Source organism: Dendropsophus ebraccatus, chromosome 13 (assembly GCF_027789765.1).
Source record: "Dendropsophus ebraccatus isolate aDenEbr1 chromosome 13, aDenEbr1.pat, whole genome shotgun sequence".
NCBI classification, from domain to species: Eukaryota; Metazoa; Chordata; class Amphibia; order Anura; family Hylidae; genus Dendropsophus; species Dendropsophus ebraccatus.
The window spans coordinates 54,986,818-55,007,905 of record NC_091466.1 but is presented as its reverse complement, the minus strand read 5'-3'; the positions used below and the strand labels follow the sequence as shown (position 1 = coordinate 55,007,905).

At 43.4% G+C, this 21,088-nt stretch overlaps 1 protein-coding gene across 2 annotated transcripts; it reads right to left on the bottom strand.

The window, feature by feature from the left end:
• Positions 1-14,839: 14,839 nt before the first annotated feature.
• Positions 14,840-19,979, bottom strand: LOC138770715 (olfactory receptor-like protein OLF3). 2 transcript variants are annotated; one of them, XM_069949899.1, is made up of 2 exons: positions 19,072-19,979; positions 14,840-14,882 (listed from the first exon to the last, which is right to left on the bottom strand). In XM_069949899.1, the coding sequence occupies exons 1-2, from the start codon at positions 19,977-19,979 to the stop codon at positions 14,840-14,842; spliced, it is 951 nt and encodes a 316-aa protein (XP_069806000.1). The 2 variants fall into 2 exon arrangements, with proteins under 2 accessions (XP_069806000.1, XP_069806001.1); XM_069949900.1 differs by lacking the exon at positions 14,840-14,882 and having other exon boundaries at positions 19,044-19,979.
• Between the last annotated feature and the right edge of the window lie 1,109 nt (positions 19,980-21,088).

The window sequence follows — 21,088 nt, the reverse complement described above, 5'->3', positions numbered from 1 at the left end:
CCACATGTCTATATGCAAATATCTTCATGAAATCACTAGAACCTCAAACACCCCCAAAAAATCTGGCTTTCGGTTAGAAATTATCGAACCTATAAAATGCAGTGATTACACACTTGGGGGCTATGTTCACACTACGTATATTTCAGTCAGTATTGCAACCAAAACCAGGAGTGGATTAAAAACACAGAAAGAATCTGTTCACACAATGTTGAAATTGAGTGGATGGCCGCCATTTAATGGCAAATATTTGCTGTTATTTTAGAACAACGGCCGTTATATTGAAATAATGGCAGTTAATTTCAACATTGTGTGAACAGATCCTTTCTGTGTTTTTAATCCACTCCTGGTTTTGGTTGCAATACTGACTGAAATATACGTAGTGTGAACGCAGCCTAAAAGTAAATGTACCTATAAACCACTTAGGGATATACATTTTTATGGTAGTGAAAGCAGCAGCACTCAGACCCCAAAGGGCCTCGGATAGACATTTATTGATAGCCATGGAAGCAGAAGCAGCAACACTCTGTTTGACCCACAGGGTCTAGCATACACATTTTATGACATTTCCTTGCCAAGGAATCGTAGTATCTGATGAATCCACTGATTCCTGGCTACTTGATTGCGTAGTTCTAGGAGAGCTGACCAAATTTGTCTTTTTTCTGTGTTCCTGCTGGGGGGCGTGGCTGCCTCTACTTGGTCGTGCACTCCACCCATCCCACCCAGGGCCGTTTCTGCCATGAGGCGAAGTGAGCATTTGGCCTCAGGCAGCAGATTCTGGCTCCCTAAGGGGGCGGCAACTCAGCCTGTCATTTTAGTGAAGTCAGTCTGACAGGGCTGACCAACTCACTAAATGTTATGTTCTGTGCCCCTGGTGTGTGCAGCGGGCGGCAGCCGCCCTATCTGCAGTATGTACCTTCCTATCAGACCTCTCCTGCGCTTAGAATGATCACGTTCAGGACCTGTGTGTGTTCTGTGGAGCTTCATCATCACACACAGGTCCTGCACCTGATCTGTGTTTGGAAGCTGCAGTGCTGTTAGCTGGGCTGTTGGTCCGGCTGCTGACCAGTCAGGACCTTTCTAACAGTGCAGACTGCTGGTGTCCCCCTCCCCCCTACTCAACCACCACGCTGCTGCTTCTGCTGCTGGCCGCCCTCCTCCTGTCAGCTGGTGTCTGCTCCTGAGGCTGAGATCCGGTTAGTGCTAATGACAGGGTCAGGGAGTGATGGGGTTAGGGAGCAGGTCACAGTGACTGGTTGATGTAACAGCAGATTCCCTCCTCTGATGTTCTGGACACAGGTTACCCCCTGCAGCCCCATAAGCCATGTGTCCTTATTCCTGGGGAGGTCAGACTGGGGTCAGTTACCAGGGACTGGAGCCATGACTTCTTATGGGACACTGTCTGTCACATTGCTGCCATGTTTCCAGCACTTGACCGGAGGGCACAGTATGTGACACTATTATGTTTAGGGGATGTGGTAGGGGGCACAGTATGTGACACTATTATGTTTAGGGGATGTGGTAGGGGGCACAGCATGTGGCACTGTTCAGGGGATGAGTTGTGTGTGGCACTATTATAATAAGGGGTACGGTATGTGGCAGCATTGCATTTAGAAGGTCCAGCATGTGGCATTCTTCAGGGGGGACTATGTGTGGCTGCATTATGTTCTGGAGGCGCAGCATTTGACAGTATTATATTCAGTTGGCACAGTGTGTGGCAGCGACTACATCATTACAGGCATACAAATTTTACAAAGCTCAAACAATTGTGTGGCCTATTAAAGGAGTTAAACATGGCCACTTTTTTTTTCCAGAAGCAGCACCTTTTCTGTCCTCAGTTTTAGGATACGTTCACACTGCAGAATCCGCATGGAGATTTCAAGCAGATTGCACCAGGCAGCCTCCGCTTGAAGTCCCACCCATTTCATAGGCTCAATGATATCAGATTGATAGTGCTATTTTTTTTAAAGTGACGGTACCACCAGGCCCAGGCTGAAGCTCTGGAGGTGGCCGACCCACTCTTAATGGGAAGAAACCCCAGCCCCTCCATGATGTGACTCCATTAGAATCAATGGAACCCTATCATAGAGGGGCTAGGGTTTCCTCCCACTAAGGGTGGGTCGGCCGCCTCCAGTGCTTCAGTCTGGGCCTGGTGGTACCGTCACTTTAAGAAAGTAGCTGTGCTTTTCTAATTCTGGATAACCCCTTTAACTTCATGATGGTTGTCTGATGGATTTCTGTTTACATGGAAAAATGGAAGCGACTACCGATTAATGCCTGCACAAAAGCTGCTGTCAGGTGCTAAACAAGAGGGAAGGTTGGGGGCGCCATTTTAATTTTCGCCTCAGGCAGCAGAAAAGCTAGAATCGGCCCTGATCCCACCCAGGTGGTTATTACTTTTGTCAGTATTAGATGGATTCTGCATGCGTAGAGCATAGGCGTATTATAGTACATGCCATGGAGAGGCCAAAGTAAGGTGTAGGCCCAACCCCTACACTATTTGCAAATGGTAACCAAGAGCCTCATTATTTTTATGCATATTTTTTTTTAGCAGTTTGGAGGCTGTTTTTAGTGATTTTCATATCTGTAGTGGGTCTGTATCTTGCCATTGCAGTGAGCTGTTGCATTTTTCTGTGTTTTTGTGTGTTTGCAATTTCAGCCATAGCAACGTGCTCCTGCCTAGTTTGAATAATGTTCTAGGAGAGCTGACCAAACTTCTTTTTTTCTGTGATTATGTAGTGGTAAAGTCCACTCCAAGACCGCAAGCTGGTTAGTCGACACATGGCAGCTTGATGTTACTGACAGCTCACCCTATTCCTGCAAATTCTACTACCACCACCTCTTTCGCTGCTTTTTCCACCCCCTGCTGGTATTTCTGCCACTGCCTGGTATTTCTGCCACAGAACCTCGTTTGATAAATACAAGGGGTATGGCTTCCTAAGGGGTTTCCATCATGGCCATACCCTATAAGTTGTCAGGAGATCCATAAAAAGGGACGACCTCTTTGAGTTGTAAAATCTTTTTTTTTTTATATTAACACTGGGGTGGCTGCAAGGCCAGTAGTTCTTATTTAACCCCTTAACGACCGCGGGAGTATATTTACGCCCTGCGGTCGGTAAGGGAGTTCAGAGCGGGGCCACGCTCTGAACCGCCGCGGTCCCGGGTGCGGCATGTAGCGGTCCGATCGCCGTACCTGCTAATCAAGTAATCAGATGCAGCTGTCAAAGTTGACACCTGCATCCGATTACTTGCTGCAGCCGATCCCTGGTGTCTAGTGGTGGAGATCGCTCCCCCCCGGGACGTTGTCCTTTTGTGTCTTTTGTGTCTTTTACCTGCCGGGGTCTCCGCCAAAATGGCGCTGATCCCGGCTCGGCACTTGGATGCTTTCGGCTGCAGCAGCCGAAAGCAAACGAGTGCCGATCTCATTGATCTATGCTGTATAAGTATACAGCATAGATGTTAATGAGAGATCAGTGAGTATATACTAGAAGTCCCCCAGGGGGGCTTCGAGTATAACTTTAAAAATAAAAAAAAAGTGATGTTGTCAATAAAAGCCCGCTCCCCTAACAAAAGTTTGAATCACCCTCCTTTTCCCATGTAATTGTCACGGCCACGGCGGCGGCGGCAACCTCCCCCTGCCCCATGCAGCCGCCGGGGTCCATGTGCAGGGACCCGGCGCTGCTACTAGTTCGGCCCCGGGGGGCGCCTTACCTCGCCCCGCTCCTGTCTCGCTGTGCCGGCCGGCGCGCGCCGTCTGTCTCAGATTTAAAGGGCCAGTCCGCCCCTAATTGGAAGTTGCACTAATCACTCCCTATAAATCCCAGCATGCCCTGTCCCTCGTGTTGGAGCCTCTACATGCTTCCCATAGCATTGTTTCCCATAGCGTAGTGGCCCAGACGCCTGTTGTTCCTGATCTCAGTCCCTGTTCCCAGTTCCTGTCCGCTGTCCTGGTCCCTAGCTCCTGTCCGCTGCCTTACCCGTTGTTTCCTGAGTACTGTCTGCCACCTGCGGTTACGCCTACAGACCTCTGCCTGCACTACCTGCCGCCTACTCCTGCCACGCCTCGCCTGCTGTCACTAGCAACCAAGCCAGGGGTAGCGACCTGGGGGTCGCCTGCCGCAGCAAGCCCATCCCGCCTTGCGGCGGGCTCTGGTGAAAACCAGCGGCCCCTTAGACTCCGCTCCCTGGTGAGGTTAGTGCCATCGCTAGTGACGGTTCAGTGGATCCACGACTCCAGGTGTTACAGTAATAAATAAAAGTAAACAAATAAATAAATAAATAAACATGTTTGCTATCGCCGCGGAAAAAAAAATTCCCAAAGTTCAAAATTGCATTTTTCATTGCATCAAATCCAGAAAAATTGTAATAAAAAGCGAACAAAAAGTCGTATATGTGCAATCAAGATACCGATAGAAAGTTAACATCATGGTGCAAAAAATGACACCTCACACAGCCCCATAGACCAAAGGATAAAAGCTCTATAAGCCTGGGAATGGAGCGATTTTAAGTGACGTATATTTGTTAACAATGGTTTGAATTTTTTACAGGCCATCAATATAAAAGTTATACATGTTACATATCGTTTTAATCGTAACAACTTGAGGAACATATATAACAAGTCAGTTTTACCCCAGGACAAATGGCGTAAAAACAAATACCCCCCAAATAAACAAAATGTGGGGGGGGGGGGGGGGTTCAATTTCACCATACGTTTATTTTTTTCTGGTTTTCCAGTGTACTTTATGAAAAAATTCAGCCTGCCATTGCAAAGTACAATTAATGGCACAAAGTATAAGGGCTCATGTGGGTTTCTAGGTGGAAAAATGCAAGTGCTATGGCCTTTTAAGCACAAGGAGGAAAAAACGAAAACGCAAAAATTGGCCAGGTCCTCAAGGGGTTAAAACTGCAGACTTCCAGACCTCTATTATCGCTTTGATGGTGGGGTACTTGTATTGTTTTGTTCCCAGATTTAGACAATTTAATGGTTGCTGAGAAAATGCCTTTCCATAGCCATCCAAATTTTCTGAGTATCATTGTGCCAAAGAGCTTTGAGTTGTTCTAAAATTGTTGCCCTATAAGGCCCCATTCACACAGAGCAAGATCGGCAGAATGCTGCCAGCCTCCGCGTCCTAATGACACTCTATGGGAGGCTCGCGCGCCGCATTGATCAGCGTCTTTCCGCACTGAAGAATGAACATGTTCATTCTTCAGCGCTGAGAGATGCATCGCGCGCCTCCCATAGAGTGTCATTAGGACGCGGAGGCTGGCGGAATTCTGACGCTCTTGCTTTGTGTGAATGGGGCTACTATTGTAAGCTAGAAGGGCAATTAACTCTACCTCTGTTTACTGGGACATAGAGTATTTGGTCCTATGATGTTTATGACTCCATATATGTCTCATTCATCTATGTCTTCATCTGTGTTAGCCAGATGAAGTGTGACTAGCTCACACGAAACGATCGTCGCTACCTTACACATGCCTGTTTGACCGTCCTCCCACCATCCCCCCCCGCTCTGTGATGTCTTCTTGTACTATTATGTACCTACAATAAAGAAGAAAAGTTTTTCTGCAGATTGGTGAGTTGCCGCGGCTTTATTTTCTCTTTAGTACCTGTTCAGATTGTTTTGCTTTGCTTAGCCGCCACATGTGCACCACCCACTGCTGATTGCTCACACAGCTGACTATCTCTGGACTTTTTACTGGTGCAAAGCAAAGTAAGTGACGACTGCCTGTTTTTCTTTTTTCTATGTCTCATTAGGATGGTTTGTAGTTTTTTTAGGAAAGTCATGGGCACGAAAATAAGGACATTTCTGAATATGCATAATACTTTGGGAATTATGAGCATTTTAATAGTAGCTTTACCCACCAACAAAAGAACCTGGCATTTATATTTTTAAAGGTTCCTCTGAATGGGGGGCGGAGCCTAGCAGTGCCCAGAGCAGGAAGCATTGTGCTGAGCTCCTGCAAACATACACCTTTTGGGCCAGTTTGCGGATCCCCAAGTGGCCAGCGTGACTCTAAATCACCCCACCGCAGCAGCACTAGTAAAGGGGTACAATGTGAGCCCGAAATCTTATCGCCGCATGCACCTCCGATTTGAGGCCTACTTAGCAACAGAGACCAGGGCCTAAAGTACAGAACCGAGGCCGACCGGAAGTGACCGCCGGCGCACGAGACGCCGTGAAGGAGGCAAACAGACCACCATAAATGTATGCACCGCCTGGGAGATAAGCCATAAGGTACAGTCCCTGGGAGATACAGGAAAAGAATAACTGTGCAGCTTACCTGGGTTGAGCTCCTCTGTCACCAGGCACTGTGATTCATAAGGCCAGCTGGGATCAGGGAAAACTGGGACAGATTTCATGGTCCACTGCTCCATTATTAAAGATATACATCCGCTTCCCCAAACTATACTGGAACTTTTTCTAGAAGATTCACATGAGTGTATTTGGCCATATTTAATCTTTTCAGCTGCATCTACATTTGTAATACAAGAAGCTGTAGCACCACTGCCATCTGGTGGTCTCCTTCATCATTACAGCTTTATCTCATACAATACAAGAAACTGTAACGCCACTGACATCTAGTGGTTCCTCTTTGCACTACAGCTACTCATTCCTTGACTGAAAATATACAGAAATCATAATTGAGTAAATATGGAATGTACTGAACTTTCACTTCTCCATTGTCTTGCGAACTCAACAGCATACCTGGACATATTATTATTAATGGCTACAACTATGAAAACTAAAGATAAAGGAAGAGACCTCTTAATTATTCTAAATATTCCTCTCCTAAGCGTCATTCATCCTCACAAATACACGTAATGGCAGAAACATCAAGTGCACATGTGTCTGAAGGAGAGGACTATGACCAAATGGCTGAGCAAACAGACCAAAATGTACTGCAATTCTCCAGTGTGCTTCTACGAAAATGCTTGGATCAAGCTCTTGCACCCCTGAAACAAGATCTGCAAGACATTAAAGCAGATTTAAAGCAAATTGGAGGCAGAGTTGAGCAATTAGAGTCAAATCAAGAAATGATCATTTCACATAGCGATGCCACCAAAAACAATGTACTGACTCAGCAAGATCATCTTAATGATGCCTTTCTCATGTTAGAGGATCAAGAAAATAGAAGCCGCCGAAAAAATATACGTATAAGAGGGCTTCAGGAAAGCATCGCACATGAGTCTCTGCCTTCAACGGCTAATTCCATATTCTCTGGACTACTTGGAGAAGAGAGGGCTTCTAGCATAGTTATTGAAAGAATCCACAGAGCCCTGAGGCCTAAACCTGCAAATGATGACCCACCACGAGATGTTATTTGTGGACTTCTTAGCTACGTCGATACAGCCGCTCTACTAAAAGCCTCCAGAGAAACAGATGACATCTTATATGAAGGGTCTAAAATCTAATTCTTCCAAGACTTAGAAGCCAGTACCTTAGCTAAAAGAAGAATTCTTAAGCCTCTGACAGAAAAGCTAAGGGAGAAGAGGATTCCTTTCAGGTGGCTATTTCCATTCGGCCTTCTCATCTCCTTCAACGGGAAGCAGCATGCAATACGGAAACCACAAGATTTAGAAGGTATATGGGAGGGGGGGCGTGGCCTGCGCTCGAGGAGACCAGACGTGTCCTGCCTGAGCTCCGGCCTTCCGGGACATTATCGGCGACTACACAGCTCCGTTCCTGTCCATCTTTGGTTTGGAGACCCCTGAAGGACCCCTCTACCCCTCTAGATGTCTTCCACGTCAAGAAAAGCCTCGGCGGCAGCTCGGAGAAAGATGCAATCTTCTCTTCCGACGGCGGGGAGAAAACAAGATGGCGCCGGCTCTATGATGGATTACTGGCGGGAGGCCCTGTATACTGAGGTACTTGAAGCACTGCGTCCTCCGTCTCCTCCCGCATCCACAGCTTCTAACATAGTAACATAGTAACATAGTAAATAAGGTTGAAAGAAGACAAGAGTCTATCAGGTTCAACCTAGGAAAATCCTACTGTGTTGATCCAGGAAGGCGAAAAACCCCTATGGGGCAGAAGACAACCGCCGTACCACAGGGAGAAACTCCCCCCCCCCCCCCTCCCCCGACTGCAATGGCAACCAGAACAATCCCCGGATCAACGTATCACCAGAAATCTAATGCCCATAACTTGTAATATTATATTTTTCAAGAAAAGCATCCAGGCCTCCCTTGAACTTATTTACTGAATCAGCCATGACAACATCATGTGGCAGAGAGTTCCACAGTCTTACCGCTCGTACAATAAAGAACCCGCGTCGATGCTGATGATGAAATCTTCTTTCCTCTAGACGTAGAGGATGCCCCCTTGTCATTGTTACAGACCTAGGAGTAAAAAGACCACTACAAAGATCTCTGTACTGTCCATTCATATATTTGTACATTGTGATCAGATCGCCCCTAAGACGTCTTTTTTCTAGCGTGATAACCTGTCCTGGTACTGTAACCCACCCATTCCCTTAATGACCTTTGTTGCCCTCCTCTGCACCCGCTCTAGGTCAGCTGTGTCCTTCTTATATACCGGTGCCCAAAACTGTACACAGTATTCCATGTGTGGTCTGACCAGTGATTTATAAAGAGGCAAAACTATGTTCTCATCTTTAGCATCTATACCTCTTTTGATGCATCCCATTATTTTATTAGCCTTGGCAGCTGCTGCCTGGCACTGATCACTAAAGTTGAGTTTACTGTCCACCAATACCCCCAGGTCCTTTTCGGAAGTAGTTTTACCCAGTGTTTTATTATTTAGCACATAACTGTACTTATTATTTCTATGGCCCAAATGCATAACCTTACATTTATCCACATTAAACTTCATTTGCCATTTCTCCGTCCAAGCCTCTAGCTTCTCCAAATCCCTCTGTAATATGATATTATCCTCCTCTGTACTGATTACTTTACCCAGTTTAGTATCATCTGCAAAAATGGAGATTCTACTCTGTAGCCCCTCTACAAGATCATTAATAAAAATATTAAAAAGAAGTGGACCCAACACTGACCCCTGTGGTACCCCACTAGTAACTAAAACCCAATCTGAATATGTTCCATCAATGACCACCCTCTGTTTTCTATCACACAACCAGTTACTTACCCATTTGCATACGTTTTCCCCGAGTCCCAGCATCCTCATTTTGTAGACCAACCTTTCATGCGGCACAGTATCAAATGCCTTTGAAAAGTCCAGATACACAACATCCACAGCCTCCCCTAGGTCCAGTCTATAACTTACCTCTTCATAGAAGCCGATCAGATTAGTCTGACAGGACCGATCCCTCATAAATCCATGCTGGTGCTGAGTCATAAGATTATTTTCATTAAGATACTCCAGTATAGCATCTCTTACAATCCCCTCAAATACTTTACCTACTATAGATGTTAGACTTACGGGCCTGTAGTTTCCAGGATCACTCCTTGACCCCTTCTTGAATATTGGTACCACATTAGCTATGCGCCAGTCCTGTGGAAGAATCCCTGTCGTAATAGAATCTTTAAATAATAGGAATAACGGTCTGTCTAACACAGTATTTAATTCTTGCAAAACTCTAGGATGGATACCTTCTGGGCCCGGTGACTTATGGATTTTAATATTTATAAGGCGTTTCCCCACTTCTTGTTGTGTTAGGCAGGTGAGATTTATGGGAGGATTAACATTATCCCTAGTCATATCGTCTGTTATGGGATTCTCCTCTGTGAATACAGTAGAGAAGAATGTATTTAGTAGATTGGCCTTTTCCTCTTCCCCCTCCACCATTACACCCAGATTATTTTTGAGGGGACCAACATTTTCGGTTTTAAGTCTTTTGTTATTTATATAGGTGAAGAACATTTTGGGATTTGTTTTACTTTCTGTGGCTATCCTTCTTTCTGTTGCTATTTTTGCTTCTTTTATTTGTGTTTTACACATTCTATTCTTCTGTCTATAGTTGCTCAATGCTTCCCCACTACCTTCTTGTTTTAGTTGTCTGAATGCTTGTTTCTTATCATTTATTGCACCCCTTACAGCTGAAGTTAACCACATAGGATTTCTCTTATTTCTACTACGTTTATTCCCATATGGTATGTGTCGTTCACACGATTTACCCAGGATGCTCTTAAATATGTCCCATTTCTCTTGTGTACTTTTATTTTTGAAGGCATTGTCCCAGTCTATGTTCCCAAGGTCCTCTCTTAGTTTTTGGAAATTAGCCTTCCTGAAATTTAATGTTTTTGTAGCCCCTCTGCTAATCATTTTATTGAAGGATAATTGAAAACTTACTATGTTATGGTCACTATTACCTAGGTGACCCCCCACCTCTATTTTTGATATTCTGTCGGGCCTATTGGTTAAGATCAGGTCCAGAAGGGCCCCCCCTCTTGTTGGTTCCTCTACTAGTTGGGAAAGGTAATTATCTTTTACTATTTCCAAAAACACGCTTCCCTTCCTGGAGCTGCAGGTTTCTGCTTTCCAGTTGATATTTGGGTAGTTAAAGTCCCCCATAATAATGACTTCCCCCTGCTTCGCTGCCGCATCTATTTGTCTTATAAGAAGATTTTCTGATTCTTCCACTATACTTGGCGGTTTATAAATCACTCCTATAAGAATTTTATTATTCTTCGTCCCTCCCCTTATTTCTACCCAAAGAGACTCCACATTATCATCACATATATCCTCCCGCAGAATGGGCTTAAGGCATGATTTAACATATAGACAGACCCCTCCCCCTTTCTTATTTTTACGGTCATTTCTGAATAGACTATAACCCTGGATATTAACGGCCCAGTCATAGGTCTCATCCAGCCATGTCTCGCTTATCCCCACTATATCATATTTCTCTTCAACCATTATGAGTTCTAATTCCTCAGCTTTATTAGTGAGGCTTCGAGCATTAGTATACATACATTTAATATATTTGTCCATATTCCCTTTCCTTTTATCACTAGTGACTATTCTAACCCCTCCCGCCGCTCCACCCCCAGTTCCATAATCTAGGCCCAGCTCTCCATCTACTCTGTCTTTACTTACTATATTGTAGTTGCCCTCCCCCCCCGGTCCCTAGTTTAAACACTCCTCCAACCTCTTAGCCATCTTCTTCCCCAGCACGGCTGCACCCTCCCCATTGAGATGCAGCCCGTCCCTACCGTAGAGCCTGTAACCGACCGAGAAGTCGGCCCAATTCTCCATGAACCCAAACCCCTCTACCCTACACCAGCTCTTGAGCCACTTATTTACCTCCCTAATCTCCCGCTGTCTCTCAGGTGTGGCTCGTGGTACAGGTAATATTTCGGAAAATATCACCTTGGAGGTCCTAGTTTTAAGCTTCCTGCCTAAGTCCCTGAAATCATTTTTAAGGACCCGCCACCTACCTCTAACTTTATCATTGGTGCCAATGTGCACCATGACTGCTGGGTCATCGCCAGCCCCTCCCAGTAATCTGTCAGCCCGATCCGCGATGTGACGAACTCGAGCGCCAGGAAGGCAACACACTATTCGACGATCCCGGTCTTTGTGACAGATTGCCCTGTCTGTCCCCCTAATAATTGAGTCCCCCACTACCAGTACCTGCCTGGCCTGCCCTGAACTCCTGTTTCCCACCTTACTGGAGCAGACACCCCCCTGGCTTTCAGAGGCAGTGTCCTGCTGCAGCAATGCCACCCCTGAATCAACATCCCCCTCATCCGCCAATTTGGCAAACTTGTTGGGGTGTGCCAGATCAGGACTGGCCTCCCTCACACTCTTCCCTCTACCCCTTTTTCTAACTGTGACCCAACTAGCTGCCTCTTCCTCCTGTACCTCCATGCTATCACACTCTCCCCCATCTACCCCTTGGAGTGCTTGCTCAGTCCGAAGCAGACCCCTTTCCAGTTTGCCAATGCATCTCAATCGTTGCAGCTGCTCATTTGGATCCAGGATCTGGGCTTCCAAACCAGCAACATGCACACATCTCCCACAATGGTATGCACCCTCGATCGGTTGATCAAGGATTGCATACATCGCACAAGATGTACATTGGGCCGCATTGTCAAACATGGCGCTCATTTATATGGGGATATTATGTATAAAGAAAGAAAAAACAAACAAGCAACAAAAGCAAACAATGTGTTCAAAAGCAAATAAACAATTTGTTTTCCTCTAAAACTCCCCGAATCTAAAGTCCCAGAATATTAAAGTCCCACACTTGAGACAAAAACACACTTTAGATCAAAAACTCGCACGCTCCAAAACTCGCTCACAATACAATATAGAAGTACTTAGCTTGCAGAGTTTGTTGCTTCTGGCTCCTGTGTTGGAGATCGAAAGACTGGTGAGACAGATAGCGCTCCATCCCGCGCGGCCAAACGGAGAACCCGAAAAAATAAGAAGGCACATCTGAATCCCCATAGTACAGATGTCGGGTTCTCTGATACGTTACATAATCAATCTTGCCCGTCGGAAGAGTTTCCGCAGCCTGCTTCTTCCTCAACAGCCGTTGAATCTCCGGTTTCATGCTCATCTTCTATTGCGGATCTTTCTGTACTGTTTACAGATGATATGAGTGCACCCGAGACTCTGGACTCTGACTTGCCACCTGCGGTACCACCGTTACCTATAGCTCCGGAGTCTCCTATACCGCGGCGTGCTAATGAGACAGGGGTTCTTTCCCCGATGGCTCCTGAATTTCACCATGGGCTCCCCTCGGACATTATAACATCTGTTACTGATTCTCCTCCCCCGCCGGATGCTCCTTCAACATCCCCGGACCTGCACCCTTGCCCTTCTCTACCATTGCATTCAGCGACATATGTTCCGACTTCTTTGATATTACTTGTGGTGCAGAAAGACACTGATATGCAATTGGACTGCATGCCTCCATTACCGGTCCCCCTACTCAAGGACTGGCTTATTACGTTCAGGGATTCCTTACTAATGGGTATGGATCGGCTCTTTTCTTCCCTGTCTTCCCCGGTGAGAGCGGTGGAAGACAGAGCCCTGCTTGCCGAACTCAAGCTGAGCGAAACCATCGAGGCACATAACGCTTTGTCGGAAGCGTGCAGGAGGCTGGAGGAGGAGACTTCCTTATTGAGAGCAAAAATTATGAAACAAGAGGATTTTAACAGAAGGAATAATCTTAAATTTCGCAATATTCCAGAATCGGTTACCCCATCGGAGCTGCCAGCCTTTATTCAATCTTTAATTAAACACTCCCTACCTAACATACCTAATCGGGAAACAACTGTGGACTGGGTGAGGAGAATTCCCAAACCCCAACATTTTCCTGCTACATCACCCAGGGACACCGTTGTGCGACTTCATTTTATGCATGTAAAGTCAGCATTTTTGCAATCATCTAGAGAGGGTATGAGGGTGTCTGAGCAATACCGGGACATTGAAGTATTTACGGATCTCTCCCCAGAGACCTTACGAGCGCGTAAATCTTATGCTTCCTTTACTAAGACTCTTCGAACCAAAAATATCCGTTACAAGTGGATTAATTCGGCTCAATTGATGATCGACTACGAGAACTCCAAACACCATGTCACAACAGTAGAGGACGGACAGAGGCTACTCACTGCCTGGAACCTGGACTAATTTCCATCTGCTTGGACACTCTCTGGTCCCTTGTTAGGCTGGACTGTATACCCCTCACGTTATTTCTTTGCCGTGGATGCCCCTTGAGCGTCTCGGCACATATGTGTGAAGCTATTATCTGCTATTTTTTACAGCTCTTTGTTATGTATAGCCTATGCCTTGCATCCCGATAATTGTCCTTTGCATTGGTTAGCGTATTGCTAAGTATTATCTCTTTTTTCTCACTACTTCAGCTAAACCTTAGCCTATCTCTAAATATTGGGATGCGTACCTACAGCTATCTACAGCTACCCATGTTTCTTTGTGGTATTGTTGTGTTTTCCCAGCTTGTTACAAATCAGCGTTGTATGTGCTACTATATTTGCCTTTGCTTGTTTTCTTAGCATATTGTACGCAATTTATGTGCATTTATCTGCCTATGTCAGCGTTTGTAAAATTATTGAAAAACCTGCTAATAAAAACTTATTGAAACAGAAGGTATATGGGAACGACTCAACATTCCACGGATGGACATTCCATCATGGCTTCCTGTCCACCTACACACCCCATTTCCAACCTTACCAACCAGAGAAGAATGGTCGATGCACAAGAAGACTAAATCTCCTGGAAATGGGCGCCCTTCACCTACTTGAACAGATTTGGGCAGCACGTATATTTGTTAATGCAATAGACTAATACATTTCATAGTCTCTCCTTTCTCTACAGGAATTATTTGTTGGTTATACATCCACATTTAGGCATCTTTATTCTAATATGTTATTTCTATTTACTAGTATATATGTGGAAATATGTTAAAGTTCCAGGTCATTATATTTCCTTAGTTATATATAAGCAACAACACGAGTTCGCAGGCAACTGATTGCTATTGGCTCTAGGGGGGAACTGATTGCTATTGGCTCTAGGGTCAAAAAACTTAGAGTAGCAAAGATGTCTGATTTACTTAATAAGATTGCAAAATTGAAAAATAAACGTAAAGCAAAAGCAGATGCTCAAGTCAGAGATGAATTACACAAATTACGGTTAGAACTTAAAGATGTGTTAAATGTACAAGCGGCAAAAGCTCTTCAACGATGTAAATTTAAACATTATGCACATGGGGACAAAGGTTCTAAAATAATGTCTGCCCTGATCAAACATAGAAAAGATAAATCTTTCATACATAAAATAACTACCGAAGGAGGGAACACTGTGATTGACACTCCAAATATTGCTAAAGCTTTTCGTAATTTTTATGAAAACTTATATAATTTTCCTCCAGAACAAACCTCCAACCCAGATTATAAAACTAATCTATTAGAGAAGTTTTTAACAAAGGTCAATCTCCCCACATTGTCAGAGGAGGATAAAATATCACTATTGGCCCCTATTACCCTATTTTCAAGCTCACAATTACCAGAGATCCAAAAGCTAGCGCCATTCATGTGGCCATCTGGGTCTATTAAATATCTGGGCATCTCTGTTTCTGCTGACCTCAATAATTTATATGATCTCAATTTTAAACCCCTCTTATCTAAGGTCTCCAAACAATTAGATGATCTTACAATCCCATATGTTTCCTGGTTAGACAGGAAGAATATTGTTAAAACATACATCCTACCCCAGGCCCTTTACTTACTTCAGACTATCCCACTCAAACTTCCCGCTATTTTTTTTTTTCTAAATAGAGATCCATTTGCTCCAAATTCATATGGAAACACTCTAGACCCAGAGTCGCACACGCCTATATGAGACAGCATAAAAACTTTGGAGGCTGTAGTCTCCCTGATCTAAAAACGTATTATAGAGCAATTCATTTAACACGTTGGTTATCTCTTTCTTCCATAAAGACATCACCACTGTACATACACCTTGAGAAACATATTCTGGGGAAAGAGAATTTAATCTGTCTATGGACGAACTGTAAATATTCAGATAAATGGGTAGGACCATTATTGAAGGGCACACTGGATGTTTGGCAAAACTACTTTTACAAGACGCAACCAAAGATCCCCCACCGCACATGCCAATTGGGATCATCCCTGCATATTTAAACAATTCTCCTACACCTCTGGGATCACCTTGGGATAATCTTCTTCACTTACCTTATTACCCACATCTAAAATCTTTTGATAATATTCCAGATCTGGAAACATTGTTGGGAGAAACACTCCCTGGGGGTTCCCATACTTTGTATGAACAAATTTTCAAAGGAGAATGGCAGAAGTTCTTGGCTACCTTTCCTAAGTTTAGAGAAGCTTCATGGCTGGAATGCTACTTAAACATAGAACATTTTCCCAAAGGTCTGATCTCAAAGGTGTATAAGAACTTATTAATTCAGAAAGCAACTTGTAAACCATCATTTATAGCCTCCTGGGAAAAATAACTAAATCTCTCCTTTTCTAAATCTACGATATCCCAGATTTTTAAACATTCTCATGGCTTTTCAAGATGTGTGAAAATACAGGAGAATTCATATAAGTTAGCCACTAGGTGGTATAGAACTCCGTACCTCTTAAAGAAAATGAATGTTTTGGAAAGTGATCTTTGTTGGAGATGTAAGGCCCACTCAGGGACACTGTCTCATATCTGGTTAACGTGCCCGAACATAAGTAATTTTTGGTCAATGATCTCACAGCACATACGGGATATATGTGGCTGTGACATCCAACCTGACCCGTCACTTATCCTCCTATGGGTGCCGTCCCCTACATTAACCCTTAAACACAACAATCTTCCTACATTTTAGCTGACAGCTGCAAAATTACTCATTCCCCTCCACTGGAGAGATGATTGTTCCCCGACTCTTACGGAGTGGATAGAAAAAACACAACAAATAGCTCGTCTTGAAGAGCTTTGCAGCTGGGGAAACGGCTCCCACGAGAAATATCTCACCATTTGGGCTCCTTGGATCACTTTCTATAAGAGATATCTGGCCTCTTCTTCCTCTTCTCCCACAACACAGGTGTTGCCATAGTCTCACTAATATTATTCATCTAACACTATGATATATTACTTTTCTATAAATATGCAGTGCTGGTTTGTACCGTCTCTTTCTCTCTTCAGTTTTACTTTTATCTTTAATATAGATTTATGTCTCTAAACTTCTTTTAAACACATTTCCTATATCACTCTGTGCATTAGGTCTTTTTAGCAGTCTTCTGCACAAAATTTCATAAAAAATTATAAGCTTCTTGAGAGCATTATGTTTAGTTACTTGAAATTGCAAGGTCCTGCGTGTCCTTTATTTTGTTGTCATGCTCTGTGTCACGGTGTATAATTTTCTGTTTAATAAAACTTGTTTGGAAAAAAAAAAAAGGTTCCTCTGAATGGAGTCTATCAATAAGGGGAAGTTGGACTCAAACGGTCCGGAACACGGGAAGGATAACTTAATACCAGATATGGTAAGGAATCTGATACCCAATTAAATGAAAATTAATTTTTAAGGGCTTTAACAATTTTGCTCTGAACACCCATATTTGAAAATTAAATATTTGTTTTTATTAACCTTATATTAGGAAATAGAGGAAAACATTTGCAGAGTCTTAGTTATGCTTGACATAGTAGGAAAGGGGGAAGTTACAGCTAGTATAATGTCCTCGGCAAATAAGCCAATGTGATGATCTATGTTATTAATGAGAATACCCGAATAATTTGGTTCAGTACGAATGGTTTCAGCTAAGGGTTCCATTATGAGTGCAAAGTGGAGAAAGTGGGCACCATTTTTGAGTCCCATTTGTGATGTAAAATTTAGTAGATAAAAACCCAGAAGAATACACTGAAGCTGATGGGCAAGAATAAAGCAACATGATCACTGTTAGTATATGACCTTTGAAGCCAAATTTTTGCAGAACTTAATTAAGAGTGCCCCAGTAGACCCTATTGAACACTTTCTCTGCTTTCAAAAAGGAGACACAGAGAAGGTGCTAGATGCTCCATTAACTTAATAGCACATCGGGTCTTTGTAACATGTGCTATTAAGTTAATGAAGCGTCCAGTCCCATCTGCTGTTTGCCTACATTTGACAAAGCCCACCTGATCATTCTTTACCAAAGTTAGTAGCAAGTCATTCAACCTCTTTGCTATTAGCTTAGCATAAACTTTAATATTGCAGTTAAGCAGGGACAACTTTCCGGTTTTCTGGGGTCTTGCCTGCTTTTGGAAGAGTAATGACAAGTGCATGTAGCATTTCTAGGAGTATTGAACCTGTCTTAAGTATGTGATTAAACACTTGCACCATTTATAGGACAAGTACATTTATAAAGGTTTTGTAGTATTCACTACAAAATTTGGGTTTAGCAATTGCTGCTTAAATTTCCAAATTAATAAATGGGGCATTTTATTTGGTAAGGTCTTGGCTTCATATTGAGGGTAGGTGTAATTTGCTTAAAATTCTGTTTGTAGGACAGAAGGACACAACACAGGTAAGGCCCTTGCGCTGGCACCAGCCCCATTGTCCCTGCCCATTTACCACAAATGCTCTAGGCGGCAGTGGTTAACTAAGCAATCGTCCCTAAGGAGTGTAATAAATTACGCAGACAATACTTACCAAACACAACCGTCACAGGGTAAACAGCAGAGGAAGAGGAAACCAGGAATACAATCAGGATACAAACGCTAGGTCAAGGGACGCTCAGGTATTGAGGCTCCATCACAGGCAAGGAGGGGCACGCAGGGGAGGATATTTATGGATACTGGAGTCCCAGCCCCAGACCTCTATGCAAAGCTGACTGCCGATCGGCCACTGCAACAACAAATGCAATGCCATCCCCTCCCTAGCAACTGGCCAAGCCAGTCATAAGGGGCACCGTTGGCGCTCCTTGCAATCGGCCATACGCTCTGGTGTACGCTTCGGCATACACTTGTGGGAGGCCTTTCGTAAGCTCCAGTGGTGCTGGGAGCCGAACATGACGGTCGGCTCCTGAAACTGTTTTTGTTTTGGGCTGTTGGTTGGATAGTAGAGAGGTGATTATATAAATTAAAGAGAGAACTATAATATTCCGCAAAGGTGTTAGAAATTTGTTGGGGGGTTTGATTTCTAAGGTCTTTAATTTAGGAGATCAGAGCTTTACAGAAGTTTTATATGGGGAAACCGTTTATGGTTGATACGGGACATATATTTTCCAAGGAAATGAGTCTCCTGGGCACAAAATACTTCACACTTTAATGTCAACATTAACGACTGACTATTCCTTTAAAATCCAGTGTAGAGATTTTAAACACCTTAACCAACAAATAAAGTAGTTAGCTACTAACACATTAATATAACTAATTAAATAATACAAAACCAATATGTGTTTTTAAGGTAATGTGGTAGTACCATATAGCAGTAAATGTAAAACATTTTCCAACAGTGAATTCAACACACAAAAATAAAATGGTGATATAACAATACCAGCAACATTCAAACATGCTGAGAGTTCACCAGAGGTCTCAGCATCAGGTTGGGGGGGGGGGGGGGGGGGGGGTTGGCTATATTTTAAACACTTGCCACAAATAACACAATTACAAATTAGTCTTTGGTGTTAGTAACTTCTTTAGACTTCCTTTCACCTCCTTGTTCCTTATGCTATAGATGATGGGATTCACCATCGGAGTTACCACTGTATACAGGATAGACACTGCCCTATCTCTCTCAGGTGAATAACTGTTCCGAGGACGCATGTATATAAAGACAATGGTGCCGTAATAAAGGAAGACCACTGTAAGGTGGGAGCCACAAGTGGAGAAAGCCTTGTGTCTCCCTGTGGTTGACCGAATCTTCAGGATGGTGGAGATGATTTGGACATAAGACATGATTGTCAGTACAAACGCAAGGAGAGCAACTAGTCCACCAGAAACATATACTGCTATTTCATTCATTAAAGTGTCTTTACAAGACAAGCGAAAGAGAGGAGGCATCTCACAGAAATAATGGTCAACATGTTGCGTCCTACAGAATGGCAAATGAAAAGTAAAGAAGGCATGGGATACTGAGTTCAGAAAATTTGCACACCAAGTCCCGACAGCCAGCTGAATACAGATCCGCATGCTCATAATATTGTTATAGCGTAAAGGGTTACAAATGGCCACATATCTATCATAGGCCATAATTGCCAAAATAATACACTCTGTTCCACCCAAGGCTAAGTGGAAATACATTTGGGTTGCACATCCTAAGAAGGAGATACTCTTGTCCTCAGCCAAAGTATTTATCAGAAGTTTAGGCACAATGGTGGAAGAGAAACAGAGATCAATAAAGGATAAGTTACTGAGGAAAAAGTACATGGGTGTCCGAAGCCTAGTGTCAACCCTTACCACTATAATGATGAGAATGTTCCCTAATACAGTGGCCATGTACATCAACAAGAATAATATATAATAAAAGATCTGCAGATAAGGGTCGGTGGAAAGTCCAATGAGAATAAATCTAAATGCATCTGTATTGTTCATGTTCTCCATAACACTATAACCAAAGAGCTGTAGGAAATAAAACACAAGCAAGACCAAGAACACAGATAAGTGAATATAAAGGTGTGAGGTATCATCAGACTTTGGTCAGTAAACTTTTTGGTAGAGGGTGGCTCATGACCACGAGTGTTTACTTCTATTATCTGTGGATAAGACATATAATATAATAACATACATACATACATACATAATACCCATAGCACTCCAATATAGTAGAAAACATCAAAGCAAACTCATTTGCATCATCAGATGCCAAAACAAGTTTCTGTCGCCTTGTCGAGCTCCATAATGAAGCAAAAATGTTGTTAATGGTTTTTTTTTTTTTTTTTTGCAATCTGATTATTTTTTCTTTCTTTTAAACATATTTGGGGTCTTTTGTCTACATCAACCAGATGAAGGCCATGGCCTGCTGACACCCTATGCAATTTCTAGTTTTCCTTCCTGGAAATATGCCCCTTTATTATATATAGATGGTGCTTTGTACTTGTATGTAAAAATGTTTTTTGTACATTTATTATTTTAGGCTTGGTTCACACTACGTATATTTCAGTCAGTATTGTGGTCCTCATATTGCAACCAAAACCAGGAGTGGATTAAAAACACAGAAAGGATCTGTTCACACAATGGTGAAACTGAGTGGATGGCCGCCATATAAGGCTACGTTCACACAGAGCAAAAGGGGCGGATTACGCGAGGAAATCAACTGACGCTGAATTCCGAGCAGAATATAAGCAGAATGTAAGCAGAATCCCTGCGTATTCCGCTAGGAAAGTGTTCAGCTCGTAATCAGCTCTTGACAAATTCAGCGCGGAATACTCGAGGAATCAGCGCTGAATCTGCATGCATTCAGTGCTGAAATTCAGCGAGTATTTGGCAAGTAAACTAGACAATACCAGAATATATACTAGAATCTTCCTCCCCCCCCCTTTTTCCCCATTTCCGCGCTGATTCAGCGCGTAATTCCGCTTGTATTACGCTTGTATTCCGCGCTGAAACAGAAAATCAGAGCCCCATTGGTTTGTATAGGCTTCCGCTAGCGGAAGAATGAACATGTTCATTTTTCTGGCGGAAAGCGGATTAGTTCAGTGCGGAAATTCCAC

Bases quoted from the DNA above. Each gene is read 5' to 3' on its own strand.
- LOC138770715 (XM_069949899.1), bottom strand. From the start codon at position 19,979: ATGGAGAACATGAACAATACAGATGCATTTAGATTTATTCTCATTGGA. The intron at 14,883-19,071 runs GTTACTAACACC...CAATGTGGGGAG, and splicing joins GTGAAAGGAAGTCTAAAGAA to ATTGACCTTTGTTAAAAACT.